We start from the raw sequence: 24,289 nt of genomic DNA on the forward strand, positions 1-24,289 counted from the left end.
AACCATATTTTATTATATGGCTGTGTAGCAAAATTATTTAACCAGACCCCTACTGATGACAAATAGGTGATTTCCAAGTTTTCATTGTAACAGCAATCCTCCAAAAATCTTCCTCACAATAAGCCTATGGAGGATTGGTCTCAGTACTAGAAGTGTGTTTTAAATTTTTAGAGATTGCTAAACTATCTTTTAAAGTCAGTACGTAAGAACTTCTAATTCTGAAGACTTTTATTAATACCAGATCTTATCAATCTTTCAAATCTTTGCCAGTTCAATATTTTAAATGGCATGCTATTGTTGTTTTAATCAAAATTTTGGTCACTATAAATGAGACTGTTCACTTATTTCAAATATTTATTTGCTATTTGTGTGTGTATATATTGTATATTATATATCCCTAGACTCTTTTCTTTTGGATTGTTTCTTGTTGATGATCTTTGTATATTAAGGAAATTCTTCCTTTAGTGATCATATTAAAAATAACACATCAGTTACTTCTTCCAACACCCTTATAGTTCTACTCCTTATATCTAAACACAGACTTGATTTTGTTTTAAGGAATGAGACAGGAAATCTAGGCCTTCATTTTTTTTAAAAAGATCTCATTTGTTGACATTGTTTTATAATTCACTCATTTGAAATGCTGCCTATGCAAAATCCCCAGGTGTCATCTGGTTCATTTCAGGACTTTAGTCTGTTTCATTTGTGGTAGATGGAACTTTAACAAGCAGAGCCTTGAGGCATAGACATCTCAGGTGAATGAAATTAAGAGGATAAGCAAAACTCCCCCAACACTACAGACATAGGGTTCCAGTAATGGTCGGGTTTGACTGGATCTTTTCTTATTCATAAGGGGAATTAAGATCAGCTTGATGTGATAGATTTTGGAAGACTTAAATACCAAACTCAGGCATTTAGGTTTTGCATTTGGAGGCATGTGAGTCCTTGCAAGTTTGGGGTAAAATAGGGAAGCAGTGTGATAGAGTGGACAGAGCATGGCATTTGCACCCAGAAGATATAGCTTTCAGGTCCTGGGTCTGCCAGTTCCTAGTTACGTGGCCTTAGGCAAGTCATTAAGTTTCCTAAGCTTCCATTTTTATATAAAGTTTAGGTTAATATACTTAAATAATAATTAACTCCCTAAAACTTTGTAAGAATGAAATGAAATAATGTTTATGAAAGTAGTACATTAAAGGTAAAGCGTGAAGTTTTCCTAGACATACCTTTCATAGCCAAGTTTTAGCAAGACAAATTTGGCATTTACAGATGTACATTTAAAGACAAGGAAAGAAGTTCATGCTTAAAAGAAACAGATTGCACAACAGTATGCCTAGTATGATTATTTTTATTTAAATATATAGAGTATTTTTTAACACTTTATATGTGCATGAACAATGCATGGAATGTTGAACACCAAAAATGTTAACAGTGCTTATCTACTAGAGACAGGTTATGGATGATTCTTTGAATATAGATCTTCCTCAGCTTATGATGGGGTTATGTCCCAATACACTCATTCATAAACTGAAAATATCATAAGTCTAAAATGCATTTAAGACATCTATAATATCATAGCTTTACCTAGCCTACCTTAAATGTCCTCAGAACCTTACATTAGTGCTTACAGTTGGGCAAAAATCATCCAACCAAAAGCCTATTTTAAAATAAAGTGTTGAATATCTCATACCATGTATTGAATACTGTGCTGACAGTGAAAAACAGAATGTTTGTATGGGTACAGAATGGTCGTGAGTGTATTGGTTGTTCGACCTCGTGATTGCATGGCTGACAGGGGGCTGCAGCTCGCTGTTGCTGCCCAACACCACAAGCAAGAATCCTACCACATATTGCTAGCTGGGGTAAAGGTCAAAATCCAAAATTCAACTTACAGTTTGTACTGTGTGTATTGCTTTCGCACCATTATAAAGTAAAAAAAAAAATTCACTGTTGAAACATCACTAAGCAGGGATCATCTGTATTTCTGTTTTTGCTCATCTGTATTTTCTAATTACTTCTTATCAATATATAATATAGTGTGATAAAGACAAACAATAAACTCAGTAAGTAGAGATGCAAATCTATCATCACCCTCTTTATGATTTTCCTGTTTCCCTATCTCTGTGAGCATCATCACTCTTTACAGCAGGCGAGGTCTGCCATGAAAGAGAACCACTCAAGTTATTTTAACAGAAAGAATTTAATATAAACAATTGTTACCTAGTTGCAAATTTGTCAACTGAGTAACTTAAAGGACAAAAAGAGAACTCTAAATTTCATGGAGGTGGCAAATGCAGGAAGTAGGTACGACCCTTCTGACCCTTGAGAGAGAGAGAGGAGGGAAGCAGCTAGAATTGTTAAAATTTAGAAACTTAGAGGGGATTATAAATACCCACAATGCTTGGACCCAAATATCTGAGGAGGGGACGCTTGCCAACTGCTGCAGGTGTCTGGCGGAGGAAGCATGAGATGAAGCTGGCTTCCAAGTGTTGGAAAATTTCATACTTGAATAATCTGCTCCTAAAGGAAAAGAATCTGCTGCTTCCAAAGTGAAGAATCCTTGCTGGAGGGTGCTCCCATAATCAGCAAGCAAATAGGAAGGAGCCAGTTCCTATTTCCTTTCAGCTTTCTGATCTCCCTCTGCCGGCCCCTATTGGCAGAGCCCAATACAGAATTAACTGGAAAAGCAGAAATGTGGGTATCAGAGTCTTAGGTCCTCTATGATGAAGCCAAATATAAAAAGGTGGTTTTAGACCTCAGAGACAGTAACTTAATATGGGGCACATTTTTAAGCAGGTTCCAGTGAATCTTGGACTCTTGTCAACCAGTCAGTCATCCAGTCATTGCTTCAAAATACACTTACTGCGTAATATAATGTGCCATGCTTCATTTGGTGTTGAGAATATATAGATGAAAAGATAGAGTCTTTACCTTCAGGGAGCTTATAGAGTGGTATGAGAGAGAGAAAACAGGAAAACATAGTGTGACAAATGAGTCAATAAAGAAAAGACTTAGCGCATAGGTGGATATGGTAACTATTTGAGAGAGAAGCAAAGGAAAGACTCTGAAGAAAGTGACTGGGGATAGACTTTTGTAAAGTGGTTTGGAGTTAGCTTCTGGAAAGGAGAAAAGGAAAGAGGGTGGAGCAACGCATTGCAGAGCAGGATGCACAGATGTAAAAGCCATGGGAGGATGAAATACCGTGAGATAGAAGGGAACTATGGGCAAGCGTTTGATTATAAGTGGAATGTAAAATGGGAATAGAAATCTCAGAAGGTGAAGCTGGAGTGGTAAGCACAGGACAGTTGCATGCAAATCAGCAAAGAGTTTTTGCAAATCAACAAAGAGTTTTAAACAGGATTAAGTCTTAAAATTTATAGATATTTGAAGTCTCTTCTCCCAACACCAGAATATCCACTCACTCGACAAAGCTGTATGATTCAAACTTCACAAAGCATTCTGTAAACCACCTGTGTTTCTATTTCTTCATCCATCAACCAAGTGCAGGATCCACATTTATTCTCATGTGTACTGTTGAGATGACCTCTTCATTGTGTAACTACCTACTATCACTCCCTACAGTGTAGCCTTTACACAACTGATGGATTTGTCTTCCTAAGCACAGCTTCGGACATCATTTCTGTGATAACTTTATTTGTATCATGTATTAAATTTTACCCAATGATTTTCATGTGCACTTTTTGATTTAATTCTCATAAAAAATCTGGGACATTATAAACTATAAAGTTATTAACACGAGTTTACAAAATAAAATGGAAAGTAGAGAATCCAGGTGAATTAGCCCAACGTAATTTAATTTAGTGACAAAACCCAGGCCTACCACCTATCTCCTCTGAATACAGGCATTTTTAACTATTCATTTCAATTTGGAATATTCTTAATATTTGTCATGAGATGAGGGTCGCAGTTTCATCATCTTAAATTGTTAAGGGAAATGCATTGAGTTATAGGATTTTGTTTTAATAGCTCTTGAAGATAAGCATTGTTTGTGGGGAATGAGGGAGTAGGAAGTTCTTTAAAAGGTTATAATATATCAAGACAATATAAGTATAAATACCTTTCAAAATATATAGGTCTTAGTTTCAATACCTATCTTTGTTTCCATCCTAGTGTTAAGCAGCATTAAACTAACTCTAGTTGGAAAAGTGCATTGTTGAGGTGTCTCCCAAATGAGTTTAAGCATAGAATAACCATTTGGCTATTCAGAGAGAACTAAAAATGTGATTTTCCTAAACACAGACTGTTCAGGAGGAAACATTTCCAGTTAAATGAGCAGTTGAAGCCTAAATCTTAAATAATTTAAGAATCATAGTAGTCTACTCAATCTCTTCTGATCATGTTGATTTAGACATAAAGATATTCTGTTTTTCAACACCATGGATGGAATGTTTACCTCACCACAATATTAATTTACTAAGTATTCAATAGTGATACGAAATACTTAAACCAGATTGCATCCTTTAGTTGTTTGGTGGAAAACTTGAGGCTAACATAATCTTTAGATTTTTGAAATGCATACTTTCAGGTAATTGTGTTAAGGATATCAGTTTTATGACAGCCATGGCTACACCTCAGGGTGGGAATTCATGAGAGTTTAATAAAAATTAATTGAACTGTCATTGAACAGTTGAAGCCAGACAAAATAGAAAAAGAAATTTTCCCCAAAGAAGTCCCTATGTTTGTTTGCTGTACTGTGTTCCTTGCAAACACCTTTTAAAAAAACTCACTGGGAAGAGTCCTTGGCTGTGAGCCCTGTGGTGGTCATTAGAATGGATCCCTCCCAATGCCACACCTGGTACCTGGTATCTGCAGCGAGTACAAAGGCCAAACCTGCAAACTACACTGAGCACAGAATCTGGCCCACGCCTGGTAGTGAGGAATAATGAGGTGGGCTGCTGAATGGTAATTGCAGGTCACTGAGAGGCTTCTATGGAGCCTCCACTGCCTCCAGCAGGAAGCTTGTCATTGCTGATACTTAGGTCATAGTGATTTATCAACTTGAAGATCATCAGATTCCCAAAGCCAAGGATTGTAACATAACCTGCCTTTATGTGAAAGGTGCTGTCATTTACTTTGTCTCAATAACCCTTTCCGTTTTGATGGTTAATCTGATATGGCATCATGTAAATATTCTGGTACCTGAGGAGCATGTTAATTAAAATTCCTAAAGGCCTGGAAAAATGCTAATTTATTCATCACTCCCTTCTCAACTAGAAAATGAGCTAAAGGGGGGGTCAGCTTTTGAAAATACTCTTCCCCAACCTAGAATACTATCAAGTAGGAAAAAAGAGTTCATAGAAATGAGGCTGAGATACAGAAAAGTCATGGGATTCTATGCCTTGTGGTTATTCATTCAAAAAAAATTTACTGAACTTAAATGGGCTCAGATGCTGGGAATACGGAAGTAGATCAACCACAATTCCTTAGGAACTTCTTCTGGTGAAGTCTTCATCATGGTATATCTGGATGAATAAACATAACTGCTCCAGATGAAATACCAGATATTTGGGGCTGTGGCAGGAACTGACAGTTCCATTTCTCTTACTTAGATGTTTAATGCTCTATATGGTGAGTGTCAAAATAGTACTCATGGGCCCTAGTTTTAATATCAATAAAATCTAAAAATGGGACTAAGCAATCGCTTTCTCAGGCAGTTGAAAAGAATTTTTGAGCAAACGATGAATATTCCAGGTTTTGGAGAAGATACCTAAAAGGAATTAGACTTTTGCCCTTTAAGGATTTCTAAAACAAATTCTTATTATATGTTATTTTCATTAATTTGCATTTAGCTCAATCTTTTCTATTCAGCCATGAGCTCCCTTTGGGAAGGAGTGTGTTCATCTTTGTACTTCTGCTCCTGGTACAAGGCCTGGTATGTAATAAGTGCACCATAAAGGTTTCTTGTTGAATACAAGAAAGAATCATCCTTCCTTGAGGGATCATAGTTTAATTAAAGAGAAAATTCAAGTGAAAAGAAAATAAGTAGCATACAGGAAGTGAATTTAAAACATTTTTTTAAACATCCTAGAAACAAATGCAAAAGAGCATTGTGTTAGATCAAAGAGAATAAGAACTGTGGGCTCCTGTTCATCATTTTCCTTTGGTGTGCTAGCCTGGGCTCTTTCACACGGGATCTTGTGGTTCCAGGAGCAATGAAAGGGTCAGCCTCAAAGTGCAAACACTCTTCAAGTCTCCACATTCATCATATCTGCTATTGTCCCATTGGCCAAAGAAAGCCTTATGGCCAACTTCACGGTGAGTTTGAGCAAATTATCAATATACGTGGATACCGGGAGACAAATCAGGACTTACTGTAATCCATCTATCTTGGAGGGGGTAAGAGTTCCCATATCAGTTTCTAGTAATTATATGTAGTGTGGTTTTCAGTTTTGCAAAAAATAAAACCCCAATGTAACTGCATGTGCACCAGCATTTATCCATTACATGTATCCACAAACATATAGACAAATATCCACAAAATACCAAAAAATGCATTAGTGATGCTTATTTATATGCTTTTGATTTCTTTTAATTTTTAAATAATATTTGTTTTCATGTATTACATCTGTAATATTTTTAAGGAAAACTACGGTAATAGGACAAAATGTAATTATGGGTGGTGTTGCTCTTTTTAATTTTTAAAAATTTCTTCTGTATTTTCCATGATTTCTGTGATATATACATATGCATTCTTTACAATTAGCCAAATATACCTACATTTAAAAAATGTTACTGAGTCAGGACTTTGGTATACTCTTCCATTTGGTCTTCATTAGGACATCAGAAAAGGACAGTTGAAGAGTTGGTAACACATTCTTCTACAAGGCAATTCTTTCTCTACCTACAAAGCTTCTTTCAAAGTGTGCAGCTGTCACTGATCGCCTTCCTGGTTTCCTTCCAGACGTCCTGCTGCATTGGAAGAGGAGACCCTTTTGTTTGTCTGGTCAGAAGGAGCCCTTGAATTTACTGATGCTGCAGGCACTCTGAGGCCTTTCACACTCTACGAGTATCGCATCAGAGCCCATAACTCCAGGGGCTCAGTGGACAGTCTGTGGACATCAGCTCAGACCCTGGAAGCCCCACCTCAGGGTCTGCCGGCGCCCTGGGCTCAAGCCACCGGTGCTCATTCAGTTCTGCTTAACTGGACAAAGCCAGTATCGCCCAACGGCATCATCTCCCAGTACCACGTGGTCTACCAAGAGAGGCCTGATGATCCGACATTTAACCTCTCTACTGTGCATGCTTTCACAGTGATGGTAAGAATTTAGGGAAAAAAGAGTCACAGGTACTTAGATATCTGGTTAATATGTCAAAATTCATTTTTTTATCCATCTTGTCATTTTTTTTCACTTAGGTCTTAAAGATATGACTATTTCACATGTGAAAAGAAGCAATGCAGTCATAGGTACTGACTGCATTGATAAAACACTGGACTGAGTAGAAGCGATATGGGAGACCAATTTGCAGAGTACAATTAATTTCTATTACCTCAAGCAAAAAAGTAAATCTCTCTTTGCATGATTTCCAATCCCAGTAAGTGGGAATATAAATTGTGTCCCTCTATAGATATGAAGATATAGATGGGATATTATTGGCTCTTTGAGGAAGAAAAAAATTAAATTTCTAGACATATCTGCATAGATACAGATGATGTGGATATAGATATCATATGCGCTATAGCTTAGTGGTGATTTTTCTGGGTTGGCCCCCTGTGGCCCTATAATACAGCTTAATTCAGTTTGCCTTGTATTTCCTGAGAACTTCCTTTACACCCGGCATAGATTGAAATGGTTCTGGTCTCAGGGAGATTTCTCTTTTTTAAAATTGCCAATTTGAGAATAGAACATTAGGAAACATAAGAGATGTGGATTACAGCCTACAGTGCCCACCACACCGGGATTCAGATCCAAACTACCACCTACTAATCAGAAACCACAAGAAAGAATATCATATACCAAAAGTGTGAGACAAGAAATACTCTGGGAGGTCAGCAGGCTACAGTCATACTGAAGTGGCTTCATGGAGAAGATGAAACTTCATGGTCTTAGGAGCTAAATACATGTGGTTTGAAATGTGCCAAGACCTTGCCCTCAGAAATAAGAAAAAGTGAATGGACAGCATAAAACATTATTTACAAAGACCAGACCATGTTTTTATGCTTTCAGTTTAGACATGAAGGCTATACAGAGTACCAACATTGATCAAAATACCTAAATAATACTGGGCAAACATATTTTAATGAAACTGCAGAAGAATCTCTGTAAATGAATAATTTAAAGTACAGTATTTTCTCACAGCCCCTTACATTTAATTTTTTCATGTAACTAGGAAGAAAGCAGCTTGTGAGTTAAAGAGATAATGTGAAAGAAAGAAATCTTCCTTGTTTTTTAGAATTCAGAATCAGTACTTAATTTTTTCATTTGACATTTAATTGTCTTTATATACCAGGGTCATTCCTGTTACATCTTCTAGAACCTTCATTACTTGCTTTAAAAATAGTTTTTAAGTGTTGATCTTTTTTACTTGATGCACAATCCAAGAGGAAATCTATTACTTCTCACCAAATCCTTGGAAGTCATGTTCTCCTCACCTTTCCACCCTGATAGTATAATACTGAAAAATAAAATAAAAATGCTGAAAAACCTTTGATAAGAGCTTTCTGAATGAGACACCTTAGTTTAAATATATTTTTATTGACAGCACCAATATTTCAGTGATTGAACATCTGAACTTTTAAAATATGGCTTTCAGAGGTATGAACCCAAACACTTTATCTCCCAAAATGATTTTATTGGCATTCCCTTGTGGAATACTCTTGAAGTCAAACTTTCAAACCTTATTTCATTTTACAACACAAGACAAAGTATCCAATGAACTCTGTCCCATATTTAATTTTGTGTTTTCTATTTTTATCACACTAAAAATTCCTGAAAGACAGGAAGGATTTAAGCTTCCCATGGCTTTTTACACATGGCCTTCCCCAACAGAGCTTCCATTCTGACAGTCTGGTATTGCTGCCCTCTTCCGTTTTTTAAAAAAAGGCTAATCCTTGCAATGTTAAAAAGAATAGCCAGAATAATCAAGAAACAGTAATGTTCTGCATCCTATATTTGAATGTGTGTGTGTGTTCAAAGTGGGCCCCCAACATCTGAATCTTTGACCCTGAGCATCCCAAGAGAAGCCTCCATTAGGTCATCAAGAAAGGTCCCGTTTGAGCTTTTTAAGCAAACAAGGACCTCTTCCATTGAACAACTAGGCAAATATTTGGACATTTTAGTTACTAAGCCAACTTTCCAGGGCAGGAGGCCACTATGACTCTTTACAGACTATTTTCTTTGAAAGAAGTAATCATAAAAATAAGCTATTGCCTATGAGTTTCATCCATTCCTACATTCCCAAGAGAATGTGTTCAGCCCTTTTGTTTTTTTTAAGACATCTAAAGAAGGTTCTGCCACTTGATTCTCATTCCCCATCATCAAAGAAGAGTGTTTGTTTTATCCAAGCCTACCCAAATCCTTCCACAATCTGAGTTCATCCGCCCTGTTCAGAACAGTATGCCTTCTCTGTCCCAGCAGAATGGGCCTTCGGGCAAGAACAGACTATTGACAATTCACTCTAATTTGGCAAATAATCATCGAGCATTCACTATATTCAATAAGCCAATATTTAATACTACACTCAGCTTCATTGTTGAAGTCTGCCATGAAACTGGGCCCTTGGGCATGGCAGAGATTGCAGGAAAAAATGAATAATCAGGTCTGAAGCACAAATTATTACTGCTGGGCATTTCATATTCCTGAATCTCTTTGCTTCTGAGTTTCTGCTACTTGTGTTTTGATGATTCCCTCTTCTCTCTCTCTCTGGGTGTCTTCCTGACTCTGCTTACTATTTCTCTAATTCCTATACCAGCTAAACACCTCCACTGCCTCTTTCCATTTCTGTGCCTTCCCTACGAAATTTTTCAAGTTTTTCTTTCATTGACAACTTTGGCTGAAATTCTCCAGGGCCAAGGAACTACATGTTTGATTAGTAAGGCACAGAATTCATCTCCACGATTGTAGGATTACAATTTAATCCACAAACTTGCAAGAGGTATGACTACATTCCCGCTCATTTGGTGTTGTTTACTGGGATCCCATGTCTACATGAGAGGCCCCACAGCATAGTGCCACAGCAAGCTTGTCTCAAGTTTCCCCAGTACTGTTTATAGACAGGTGGACGTTGCTGGGAGCATGGCATAAACAGGTGCAATGGATGCATGACTCCTCCTGATGGTGGCAGTGGATGGAGAACTGGCAGCGGGGGCCTCCATGGCGGGGGAGAGCATATGTGTTGGCAGGAGCAATGACGGCAGCAGGAGAGGCAGCAGGAGAGAAGAAGTGGAAAGAGCATGGGCTTTAATGTATCACCAGTTCTCTCCCAACCTCATGAAAAGTTTCATCGCCCTTTGCGCCTAAGTAGGTCCTTCTAAGGGGAAGAAAAAGAATACTAGATTCCTTGAGTCTCTTCAGACCAACACCCTCCGCTACTGAAAACGAGCTTTAGGTAAAAGTCTTTAAACTCCCTTCCCAATTAGCTCTGTGATGGATTGTGTGGTGTCAGGAGAGAAACTGTGTTGAGCCCTGCTTGGCATGCAAGAGCTCCGTGGTGGTGTTCACAGGGAACACTCCTGGCGAGGTCGGCAGTACGGCTGCCACCACTCGGATTGTTTGCTTTCTCTCACTGGCACCTGCCATAGCACTGGCAGAAATAACTTGGGATTTAAAGGTGGTTTACCTGTTAGTCTGTGCTCTCAGTATAGCCCTGCTTACCCCACAGGGTTATAAAACACTAAGCTCAGATCAGACTTTTGCCCGGTACCTTGAAAGATAGATGGAGTTTTACTCTGTGTGTAGAATGAAACATACGGTGCTGAAGAGTAAGCAAATTATATGGGTCACTAAAAGTTGGCTTCCAATCTGGAAGTAAAATCCAGAATTACAAACTCTAGTCTCTAGATTCTAGTTGCCAAACTCCCTTGCCCAATGTCAAGGAGGAGGTATTCAAAATTTCCTCAAGTGTATGTTTCAAATTTTTTACCATAAAGTAGATACAGGAAGGAAAAAATTAGATACTTTGTAATTGCCATACTATTTAGAGTTTGTGAGTAAATTGATGAATTCGTTTTTAATCCCATTTTCATTTTGGCTTAGTATAACGTAAAATATTGTTGCTCTTTATATATGATTTTAATTAGTTGTAGCTCTTTTTTATAAGAAAACAGAAATGCTCTAGCAGATCTAGTTATCTAGAAGGACTCCTTTGGTGACTATCCTTCCAAAATGAAGAAAAATTTGTTAATAACCCCTGTTTCTTTACAGTCTGTATCAGTTGTATAAGCTGAGATTTTCACATTTTATGAGATAACTGCATCTTTTATTCTCTTATATGAAATGACAGAATAATGGGTGAGTAAACATCACACAAAATAATGAATACAGGTTGACACGACCCATTTTGTTTTATTGTGATGATGTATTTAGTTTGACATTAGCTTTTCCTTTACCAGCATTGCATCATCTTTCTCTCCTTTTACCGATGACAAACCACCAACCACACGTATATACTGGAGATCTGCTTCTTCTTCTGTATTATTAGAGATGCAAGTCTTCTTGAATCTCGTGTAACCACTTCTTTGCAAGCGCTTTATGTTTTTCCAACCACTTTATTCCAACAAGTTTCATCGGGACTCCTGTGCTCAACCATCAGGAATTTCTAGGGCAATTCTCATGTTTTTCTAGTCATTTTCAGTGACAAGGACCAGCCCAGTTTTGGTAATCAGGATTCATTTCAGATGTTTAAGAAAAAACCCAGTCTCAAGCTCCACTTGTGCATGAGAATCTACAATAGGGAAGAGAGGGCATGTTCATTTTCTTCCCTCTTTTTCAGGTCCCTCTTTTCTTGTGGATTTCCCCAGGATCATGGAAGAAAAGAGAACTGACCTAAAGGAGCAGAACCTTACTCATTAATATTGTTCTTAGCTACTTACCTTTGCATTCCATTGGGTTAGGTAGCAGTCCCCCATGAGAAATGCCACGTTTCATAGCTCCCTGGTGCAGACAGTACCCTCTTTGGCTAATTTCTTGTACCCATATCCATTACTGCCACAGAAATCCACCTCATAACCTTCCTTACTGGGCTCCCCTCTACTGTACAGTTAGCCAATATTAGGTCTTAGCATGTTGGCAAAATTCATTCCTTTCTTGGCATCCTCTAGGCCTAGGGAAAACTTGTCCTACCAAGTAAGGAAACTTGCTTGTCCAGCACTATCTTCTCTACTCGACCTACCATGCTGGGCGAGACCAAGCCAGCCTCACAGCCTCAGAAGTCATTGAATAAGAAGTGAGTATCAGCTTCTATGTTAGGCCATACTCCCAAAATGCTGGTATTACATAAGAATCTCAGAAAACTCTTCACTCTAGTGGCTGCATCAAAATTACCCTCTTCTGAGTCTCTTCAGCTCAGTAGCAAGCCTCATGACAAGAGGGGATTGTCCATCTTACCTATCTTGAAGACACCCTTGATCCTTCAAGTTGTGCTCTGAGATTTCCCTCACAGGACTTGAGAAACAGGTGTGGTGTAGCCCCATGAACATCTCCTGCCCGCCCCCCTCTATCCCCCCAGGTAGAAGGAAGATAACTTGGAGAAGATTCTTTACTGAATTCCCTTTCTTAACTTGCTTTTCATGAACCTGGATCTTCTCTTATAGAAGCTCTGTTACATAGATCTCAGAGGATGATGGGCTTGAAGGTGTAAGGCTGATTCTTTCTGTACTGCAAAGCTATGTTTAGTAGTTCCAGTAAAGCTGCTTATCACCTATTTTTCTAAACTATAGTTATTATTCACCAGTATATCCTGTTACATAATTAAATGGCTCCATCATCTTCCCAGCTGATCAAGCCAGATCATCTGTGAGTCCTTCCCTTCCTTACTTCCATACTCAATACTTCACTAAGTATTTTTTTTATTCTTCTGTTTGAAGGCTACATTAGGTTCTTCCCACCTGTTGTTCCCTCTTTCTCAAATGATCATGTTCTTACACTTCAAATGGGTATGTCCTCCTTAATCATCAAGTCTGAACTAAAATGTTACTTGTTTCCCAGGGCTATTTCAAGTGGTAAATAAATTAATGCATATGCACGTACTTGAGAAACTGTAAATGGCAATATCGTTAGGCTGTAAAACTTTAGAAGTCCTACTAGTTAGAATAACAGAAGCTGGAGGAACAAATGAACAAGTGTAGAAAAAGTTTTGGTTGGTATAAAGCAACTGTACTAATCCGATCATGAATGAGAAACCTTATGCTTTCTCTATTTTAAGCATTTTCTCACCTTGCAACCAAACTCAGATTTAAATTAAATGCTTGCAAACTTAAACATCTCCTGATAATACACTATTAATTTCCAGGCAATGTCTCAAGTACTGGATTAGGCCCTGTGTCCTTTCTGAGTCACCCAGAGTGAGATTATGTGTTTGGTCTCTCTTAGGTGTAGCACTGGCCCGTCTCCCCTGCTGCCATAACCTCTCAGGACAGCCACTCCCAGAGCTCTCCTCAGGCAATATCCACTCTAGATGCAGCTCTGCGTACCTGCCATGACGTTCACAGGACCCTGCCCATTCCTGTAGATCTGGGGTCAGAGCAAACCATAAGGTCTTCTGGTAACTTACATGCACACACACACACTCTTCCCAAGTCATGTGGATTCTGCCAAATTGGCATCTCCCTACTTCCCCTCTGCCAAGGAGCAGATTACCAGTATGTGAGGGGCAGTAGGTAGGAAGACCGTTTGCCCTTTAACTCAGGCATGTTGTTATTTTATGGCCTTTCACTAAATTATACAGCCAAGAATCCCACAGGGTTTGTTAAAAACATATATGAAAGTAGAAGGAACTCATCCACACACTAACAGACCCGAGCCATAAATTCAGAATATATGCCGTTTAGCAGAGACAGCAAGCTGTAGATGGCAGTGAAGGGCAGAAGTTAATTGAGCCGCTGTGTGCTTTTGTCACAAGTGGAAAGTGGCCACTGCCAGAGACAAGACGGCTGCCCCCAATGGCCCCTACTACAGCCAAGAGATCACATCCTTAGCTCTGCAAGGGCTTATGGGTGAGGGGGAATCATACACAGATGACCAATTTTTTTATGGTTCACAGCCGATCAAAGTGAAATTCAGCAGCTGTTCAGGACAAGTGACCACTGTAACGGCTATAATATAACCTACTAAATAGAGAGGGAATTGCATTAGAGCAAGAGGTTAGCTGTGATTATCGGCAGGTGAGTGCTTTATTGAAGTTGAAAGACCATTAACATTGATAGAGTAATTATTTCAACTTGAAAGTAATTACCTTGATGGGTGATAACTTCTCTAGTGTTCTCAGATTTGATTGGGCCAAACAATTGTGAGCTCCTGAAGCCTAGAAAAATATTACAACAATACTGTGATTTTTAAATTACTGAAACCACTGTTGGAATATTTTAATTATGCCGAACGGCGAAAAGATTTTGCCTTACACCAGCTAGTGACCTCTCATGTAGAGAGAGAGATTTGCTTTTTAATCCAAATGCAATGACCCACACCCGCCACCTGTGACTACATATGTGATGGCTTTGCAAATGGATCTTTTTAATCTCAATATAATTTTTAAGGTGAAACATCTTGTTAGTGCTTTAGCTGGGTGGTGCCGAGCTCAAACTGCTGGCATTGTTGATCACACCTAGGAAGTGGGAGGCCCCAGCAGAGCGCCTATCTTCTGTCTTTGTCACAGAACACAAAGGGTTTAAATTTGTATAAATTAAATATTTCAATGATGGCATCACAGAAGTGGAAAATTCTGGATGCTGTGCATCGCAGATTCCAAGTTTCAGTTTTTATTTAGCCATGGAATTCATTTCTTTAAGTAGCTGTCTTGTTTGATGTTAGGCCGCTCCACTACAAACACACATCATCAAGGTGTTTTCTGACCATCCACACTGGACATCAGCAAACACACTGAAAGTTGAAAACCTACGCCCCTGCTTCTCTGAAGTCTCATGTATGTGTGAAAATTGGGAGTTACTTACCTTTGATGACCAAGACACATGTGACCAAGACCAAGAAATGTCACAGGACTCCTCCATTAATCAGTTGTTCACGTAATTTGTGTTTGAAACTCTATTATGCACAGAAGCTACAAAAGATACAGAGAAATAAGAAATAGTGTCTTCTCTCTGGGAATAACAGTGTTCTTGGAAGACATAAGGAAAGAGAAAAATCACAATATAATAAGCAATTATTTGGTCATGCATAGGCATTGACTGTACTGAAAAATATGCAAAGAACCTAGGAGGACTACAACTTGTAACCCCGATTCCAGGCCCAGCACTCCTCTTACAGAAGCACAAACCATTGAGGGAACACACACAGCATCCTGATTCTTAGTCATGCTGTCAGGGAAGATGAATGTGACATCACCTTCAAGTTCCTGGATGATTCCTTAGACCTTTCTGTCATCTTGGCAGCATTTGATCAGATGACCAGCCAATGGACTATCTTTATGGCAGTACTTGCCAGGAGTTTTTTTCTAATCAAAATCTCAGACTCTCATAAGGGCAAACAGGTCTCCACCTGTTGTCTGAGAACCACTAAGGAACATCTTACCAAGCAGGCCATAAATTCAGAATATATATCATGTTTCCTCTGTCTCTCCAGCTCTCTGAATTCCTCTCTACAAAGTCGATGGGTCTCTCTTCCAGAAGGAGTCAGAGCACAGAAATCCCCACCGAGCTGAAAGATACTTGCTAACTGAAACAAAATGACCAATTTGAATTTGGTAAAACAGTAAGGCTTTGAGATGAAACCACTGGGAAAGTGATTTGAATTACAAATCTTGCCATTAAGCCAACCAAAGAGGGAAGAAATCTGACCAGCCTGACATCACATCAGAGTTCTTAGCACAGCAGGCTCACTGAGTATCATATATGGTTGGGTTAAAGATTTTATTAAGGAGCCCCTCAGGTACTCTGAATTTAAAGTAAGCCTAATAACTCATTTTTAAACATTTTAGATGATACTTGGGTTGTGAAATATTCACATAACAAAATCAGAGACTTTTAATCCATTCAAAAAGGTGCATTGTCTACTTCAGAAAGGTAATGGCCATGTCTAGATAGTCAGTGTATTTTTAACGGATGTAAATGTTACTTTTTGACAAGCCACAAGTAATGAATTTTATCGTATAAGTTCCTATTGGGTGATTATGATACAGAGTTTTATTTTTGCTAAAGCAATTACTAGTGTCATGGCTGGATACCTGTGCCCATTAGTGGCTGGTTCTGTGTTTTTTTAGGATGGTTATTGATCTCTTGCTGAGCTGAGATTCAGGTTTTATGCCAGATAGCTTGATTAATGGGTTGGTTTCTATAAGTGGACTGAATGGGGATAGAAAGCAGGGGCAGTCTGCTCTGCCAACCCCAAATCCGTCAAGACGCATGGCTCATTATGAAACAGTTATCAAGGATACATGAAAAATTAATTGGGCTCAGTTTGATTCTGAAAAGAATCGGCTTTCTACTTGGCGAGCCTCCCTCCCCATTCTTTCCAGATGTTGTGTGCTGGGCCCCTGGAGAAACAGCAAAGGGAGATGTATTAATACATTGTATTGATTAGATCAAGACCCCTGACAGTTATTTGTAGAGATACCATCTGGCTGCTGTTCGAATTCCTTCACCAAAAACAGGACGTGACATGTTATTAATCTCAAGTCTCTAAGTATAGACAGTCGCCTTTTCTGCTAAACCACATTTTACCATTCCGTAGGAGATGGAGGCAAACCTGAAGGGTGCAAAAATTAAGGTTATTACACAAATTGAGCCATATGGTCCAAATATTTCAGCAAGAAAATTGCCAGGCAATAAAAATTGCTCCTGCCTTCCTAATGGTGTAAATTACAGTTTAACCATGGCTCTAATGATGTCCTTCTGCCGCGCTTAACTACTGTTACATGAAGGACATTGTTTTAAAAATATAAAAAACAAGTAAATGCCAGCAGCGTGTTTTACAATCTGTTAGTGTGTCATTAAGAACACTGTCAGAATTACATAAACATAATGGCAGGCAACCCAGCATACCAAAGAACTCGTATGGAAATAGAACGTGTCTTGAGAACTCTCTTCTTTATTTCTGTAATGTCAAGAGCATGTTCCCCTCTGGAAGTTTTCCAGGAAGAAAAGCCCTGTCCAGTGCTTCATTCTAATCCCCTTGTGCGCCCCAACAGCAGTGTTTTCTAAACAAGTCTGCAAGTCCTCGTGAACCTGTGTACACATCTTGTCCCAGGTGAGGGGAGAGGCAACCAGTTCTGAATGAAATGACAGAAGTTGACCTTTTGAAGTATTTCTGTCACTGGGGAAAAGGGATGAGATGCCGCTGTCTTCCTTAATGGGAATAAGTAGTATCGGAAGTACAGTTTCTGCTGTGTTTCTGAATATTTCTGAACCAAATCTGCTATTTTGGGGGTTTATCAATATAAGAGGACACTTACTCAGGGTAACCATACAGCAAAGACAATTCATATTTAAGAAAGACATGAACTCTTCAAATGTTTTTGTACCTATTATACCACAACCCTGGCATTAAAAAAAAAAATCCATACAGATTATATGAATTCTGATGTTTTGCTCCCTAAAATCGCACAATCCCTCCAACCTTTTGGCTTTCTAAGATGTTCTAAACAAAATTTAGGGTAAAAGTTAAGAGAAACGTTCATCATAATTAGATATACATAAAATCTAATAAAAACTACTTTATATTTTATTGGAGATTTTTCCTTTTTCAGCACTTTTCTCCATGTCCCCAAGGGGAGAAAGCCTAAGGTACATTCTGTCCTTTAAAAAAAATCTTAAAAAGAGGAAAAAAACCCAAGAAACAGGCAAACAAATTCCTGTTTTGTTTTCTTGTATTAATATTAGGGAGGACCAGTTCTTATTTCCTCGCGGCACAAAGTGCAGGCATAGTGGTCCATTGGCTGGAGCATTTTCTGCCTGGGAAGCTCCTCCCCAGGGTTCCCTCCGCCTCATTCCCTCACTTGTTTCTGCTCTTGATTAAAATGCCACCTCTGTCACTCAGAGAGGCCTTACCTGGCTCACCTGGTTATAATTCCACTCCCCTCCTCAGCCCTGAACACTTTCAGTCTCTTTTCCCTGCTTTATTTTTCTCCTTAATATTTAACATTATCTAACAATATACATTTTCATTTATTTATCTTATTTACTGTCTGTCTCCAACCAGACTACAAGAGCCCTGAGTACAGAGACTTTTGCTTATTATGCTCCTTATTCCCAGAACTTGAACAGGGCCACTTTTAGACAGATATTTGTGTAATGAATAAATGAATTGATAAAAGCAAGAGAGAACTTGCGTTTTATTTCTTGTTCCTATTTAAACTGGAATCATTTTCCAGATTTTTTTTCTTCAGTTGATTGGTAATGCTATATATTTAGCCTAAGGTGAGGTCTATATGTTCACAGATAAATCAAATCAAGGTAGAATCATCTTCACAGATAAATCAAATCAAGGTAGAATTATTATATACTCAAAGCACTTCAATCTATGAGTAGTTATTTCCTGAGGCTTTCTACATAGAACATATTGTGGAGTCATTACACATGCTATTCATTTCATATTAATAACCACTTTGTGGAGTATTATTATCTGGTATTTATTAGTAAGGAAACAGGAACTCAGAGAGGTTGAGTTATGTGGTCATGGTCACACAGCTTGTTGCCAAGGTGTGATTCACTTTCAGGCCTACAGGGATTACAAGATGTTATTTATGAAAGCGAAATATCAGTGAGAGCCACAAATTAGAGTTCAATACAACCAAAGTAAGAGATGTCAGATACAAATATAGAAAACAATTTATAAAATAATCAAAGAATGAAAGGATCACTTGGACTGAAATGTTCGGAGAAGACTTTTGCAAGAGGTCTGTGCCTTGAACAATGGACAGGATTCAAGCAGAAGGAAAGAAGTGGAATAGACATTTCCTTATTTGGAAAGAGAAACAGCAACCTGGTCTTAAAACTTCTGGTGGTGAGTCTCTGCTTCAGGAGGTACTGACGGGGATAGCTTTCCAATCCATTCTCATTTATTGGGCTGATATTAAAACAGCTGTACTCAAAACACTCCGATCAGATGCCCGCAAAGCAGTCAGGTGAGGTCACCGGCTGCATGGGCCTGGGGAGTAGGCAAAACACAAGGCCGCAGCTCAGCCCCTTGCAGGCGTGCCTGGGCAGACCGGCCTTGTGATGCCCCCTTCAGGGGGCAGTCCCCCAAAAAGGACTGACAGAATGAGCGGACAGCTCAGTAGATGGTGGTTATTATGATCTGAAATAGGTTGACAGAGAAAATAGTGCATAAAGTTGTCATTGTGCTAATGGGTTGAGAGGGAGGTACTCACCCCCAAGTGTTTTGAAAGAAAATGTTTTCTTCTTTTCTTATTCCCTGCTTCATTGCCTAACATCTCTTTCCCCAAAGTGTGTGCTGCCTAACACATTGTGCTAGACACAGAATGGCCTTGTGGCAGTTGACCCAAGAGTCCGGGGTCGTCGTGGGCAACACAAAGGCAGGCAGTTGGGTTGGGAAATCTGAGGAGGCCTCTTCCCTGGCGCTTGACTGGAGACACCAAACTCATTTAAAATATTACCTAGATCCTGCGATGTTCAGGTGACACCTCGCTGAGCTGCAACAGCCTAGGGTCGTATCCCGGGACTCACAGGGGAGCTGTGACATTTATCCCTGGCACCACCTGGGGCTACTTTAGAACAGAGCATGGGGTGCAGCCAAGGTCCTGAGGACACACCTCCCAGGCACGCCTTTGCGATGCCACAAGAGGTCTCTTAAAGAACAAGGGGGAAGGAAGGACCAGTCACTCTTCGAGTATTGTCATATACCGGGACCTATGTGGCCATTTCCGGTTTACAAGAAACTTTAACGTATTCCTAAAATTAGCTTCTTAAATATTGCTGTGCACATTAAACCATGACTAATTTTCTTCTTTCGTGACCTGTTCTAGAAATCCAATAATTAGCACGCTTAGGCTGGCCATAGCAAGGGCCTCCAGAGAGCTCATCCCCTTGTCCTTTCTGCCCAGAAGTACCTGGACGTCGTAACTCTGGCCTTGGTGTCTTTTCCTTAACTTAGTGATAATTATTTATTAGTAGAATATGTGCTTATTATATCCAGAAATTAAAGTTGTTTGGGGCATTGTGTATCCAGTCCCTGTGGCTGGATGATCACATCTGTTAGAAATAAATCACTTTTAAAAAATGATATTAGTCTCACAGACGGTCAAGGAATGGAGCAAGGAGAGGAAGGGACGAAGAGGGCAAGGAAGCTTTTAAATCTTGTGAAATAGAGTGCGTCAATATGTTGGCAGCACATGACAACGTTCAGACATCAACTCCAAATTTCCCCCTCTCTGAACCCCAGGTGGCCAATTAACAGTATGTGCTATTTATTCCTTACAAAATAGGCAGGGTAAATTGAATGGTTAGATTGGTTAATAAGAATTCTTAGCAAGGAGTAGAATAAAAAGTGATGCACCAAAAAGAGAGATCCAAAAAATAATAATAATAATAATCTTTGGGGAATTCCAGAAGAAAATCTGGAGGAATTTTCTTCTTAAATGTATGGAGTTTCGGCTGGAAGCAAGGAAATTTAAATGGAAAGATTCTCTTTGACAAATTTTTCTTCCTAAAATATACTCTCTTGAATTCTCCCATTTGTATTTCTTTCGAGCTTCTTTCCTTCCTACAGCAGAAAGACAGTCTTAAATTATTCCCTGCAATTATGAATTTCATTAGGATGTTTTGATGCCTTTTTTTGAGATAAGCAATGCCACTTGGTGGCTTCTCTAGTTGTCAAGCCACAGCCCAGCAAAGAGAAGCCTATGAAGTTTACTTGATCTTGCAATACTCATTTTTGAAAATATGAATGAACTTAGCTGGGATAATACAACAATATATCAGTACAATTAAAATCCCATTAAAATAAATGTACTAAACATATGCAGTCTCATTTTGTGGCCAAAGATCATGTGCTTCTCTGTATCTGGCATTTATTCCTATAAAAAATTTCTCTATTACTGCAAAGAATACATCAGAAGAATAAGCTAGAAGAGAGTAAGGGTTTGAGAGGTTTCTGACACGGCATTCACTTACTGTATGTTCTAGATTGCATGCTTTGAGGATCTATAGAGGCTGATAGAGGTTTTCAGAAATAAGAAACCCTGAACTCTTACCTTTAAAGCTCTAAAAAGATAGTTGCAATGCTCTGTTTCCTAACTTTTGAATAACTTAGTAATTCTCATTTAGAAAATTAAGTATCTACATCTGGCAGCATCTAAAAGAAAGGACTCAATTGCGTACACCTTTGAAAGCCAAATATATCATTTTTAAAGTCAATATTTGTTCCAGCAGTGAATATTTCTGGAAGGAAATGACTATTTTAGTGTGTGTGGCCTACCGAGTGTTTTCACTGCTCAAGCCTCAAGCTGAGGTGCTCTGTCCAAATGGTCCCACCCCTTCCTTTTCATGAGGAGAGTGCCCTCTCCTGGATGAGTCTGCATACCACGTGCGGCTGCTAAGACATGGAGGCCATCTGTGCACCAAACGTGTGGGCAGTTAAGATGCACCTGAGCAAAGGTTTTTGGAAAACCTTGTCTCTTCTTGTACTAGAATGATTGCAAGTGTGGAAGTGGCTATAGTTCACCGTAGTTTTCTTTTTTACTGCTGCATTATTGCACCCAGTTGGGGGATACATCTGAGCATTTCATGTGTCCTACTTTTAAAATGCCCAGATGGTAACTACGTGCTCTGGTTTGAATTGGCCAGCCCTCATCTTTCATGCTCTGTAGTCTGCCTAGTTATCAGAGAGACACGAGACAAGGAAAATTTCTCCATTTTTCGGCTCCTCTTCATCTGTTTCTAGTCACCCACAGTGAATGATGCACTTGTACAATTGTTCAGGTGACAGTCGCCGTGATAACTGAACATCACTTCCCTGGGATGGAAGGTGCCCTGTGTGCCCAGAGCCCCCCACTTGCCTCCCAGTACAGTACTTTTTTCAGGGTAACTGATTACTTGCAATCTTGTGAGTAACACGGGAATGACAGGCAGTGTACGTATTTTGCACCTGGCTGAAGCCACTCCCATGGGCATCGGTCTTCTTCACTCTAGACTTTAAGCATAATAGAGAGTTGAAATCAAATTATTCAACCTGAGAAATAGTCAAAAGAACTAATAAAATAAATGTAACAACGATATAACTGGTTCAGATAGCCCAAGTGCCTAATAGAGGTTTGGTATGATTTTGTGACACGCACATTTTATAGGGTTTTTGCCTCCAACTATATTCTTCAAAGTGCCATCTGGGCAATGACCATTGGTATCATTTTTATCAATAGTAGTCAGTACTTCCCACTGGGAAATTAGTCAAAGGGATGAGTTGTGTTTTTTTTTTTACAAATTGTCTTTAAGCATTTATCTTTCAAAATATATTACTGAATTTTGTTCATTACTTGTTCTTATTTCAGAACTTAACTCATGATCAGCTAGTGATCGGATTGCACTTTATTTTTCAGAGAGGAAAATGACTTTGTTTTCTTTTACTTCTTAATAATAGCTTTGCTGAAGGAAGAGCGTTAACATAGGCCATTGTCTCCAAACTTTTTAGAATGTATAAATTATAATGTTGGGAGCACACATCTCAATTATATATGTATATTTACTTATTTATAGATTATAAAATATGTACTAGTGAACAAATATTATTTACACTCTGAAAATAGAACTTTTAAATGGAGTAAATATAGATAAAGTCATCAATATGATATTTGATTAATCATGAGCTAACACTTCAAGGCACAGTATACAATTATTGAAAGATTCACTGTTAATAATACTGGATGTCAACCCGTTTTCCAAGTGGTCTCTTTGATAATTACAATTTTTCTTCTCAACTTCTGGTCAAATATGATTAGACTATCAGGGTTTATACCTCATACTGTGCCTGGTAAAGTGTTTGCATCAAAAGTCAGAAATTTCAAACTAGCCATTAAACTTATTCTTCATTTATGGATAGGTTATTAGTATTATATTTGAATCATGGTTTTTTAATTCAGGAATTTGAAAGCTATCCATGTTTCCAAAGATAGTATAGTTAAAGCCAGATAATATAATCTATAAACCCTCTTAGCATGGAACCATAAACTGTGACATATCACTATGTGCTAAAAGCAAATAAGTGAGATAAATATTTCCAGCTCCTCCAAGCTGTAAAACTCACATTCCTCCCTGTTCAGGAACTGATCCAGAACTTCATTCATTCATTCAGCCACTTACCCAATCAATGTGCACCTAATTTATGGCAACTGGGCATACAGCAGTGAATACACCAGACAAAAGTCCTTTCGTCTTGAAGCTTTTTATTCTAGTGGGGAAAGACAATAAGCAAGATAGCTGAGTAAATACATATGTATATATATGATAAGAGCAATCACAAAATCATTTTGTGAAAAAAATTAATCACAGAAGAGAAATCAGGTGCTGTGTTGGCCAGTCATGGGGGTGGAAGGGTGTTGGAGTGGGAGTGGGGAGGGTGGTATTAGTGTAGGGAAGCCAGGGAAGCCCACACAAGAAGGTGACATTAGAGCAGAGCTTTGAAAGAGGAAAGGAACAAGCCATGCAGTTAACTGGGCTTAGAATCTTAGTTCAGGAAATTGGATGTACAATTGGATTCCAGGCTTTAGGAGTCTGGGTTTGGTCCCTGGATGATCCAGCTCATTCCCAGGACCCATAAGCATGTGCACTGACGTTCTGTCCAGGATTCTGAAAGGTTGTGTTCAACCACTGACATCCCTTTGACAGATACATACTGCATTGCTTGGGGATATAAGGCTCAACCATCAAACCAGTTGTGTGATATAGACATTTTCCCAGTTTCTGTATCTGTTCTTTGGGTCTATATCATTCACATGCTGGCAATGAAGTCTTACTTGAATGTCAATTCACCCCCTGGCTATCTAACATCCTTCATTTCTTCCCATATGTTCTTCCAAAATGGACCCATAATCCAGGTAAGCCAGAATAGGATTCATTCATTGCAAAATAGAGATAAATCTCTTCCCATTACTATATCCATCTTCCAGCCCAGGAGTTCTTCATAATGCCCCCAATCTTTCTCCTAATCCCATT

The 24,289-nt window shown here is 38.8% G+C and overlaps 1 protein-coding gene across 1 annotated transcript in view; it reads left to right on the forward strand.

Annotated features, from left to right (window-relative positions):
• Positions 1–24,289, forward strand: part of USH2A (usherin) — a 721,517-nt gene that overhangs the window by 617,841 nt on the left and 79,387 nt on the right. The window contains exon 61 of the mRNA XM_073222145.1: positions 6,920–7,274. Coding sequence (XP_073078246.1) covers positions 6,920–7,274 — 355 coding nt within the window. The remainder of the gene's footprint in view (positions 1–6,919; positions 7,275–24,289) is intronic.

This window comes from Manis javanica, chromosome 14 (assembly GCF_040802235.1).
Source record: "Manis javanica isolate MJ-LG chromosome 14, MJ_LKY, whole genome shotgun sequence".
Lineage (NCBI taxonomy): Eukaryota > Metazoa > Chordata > Mammalia > Pholidota > Manidae > Manis > Manis javanica.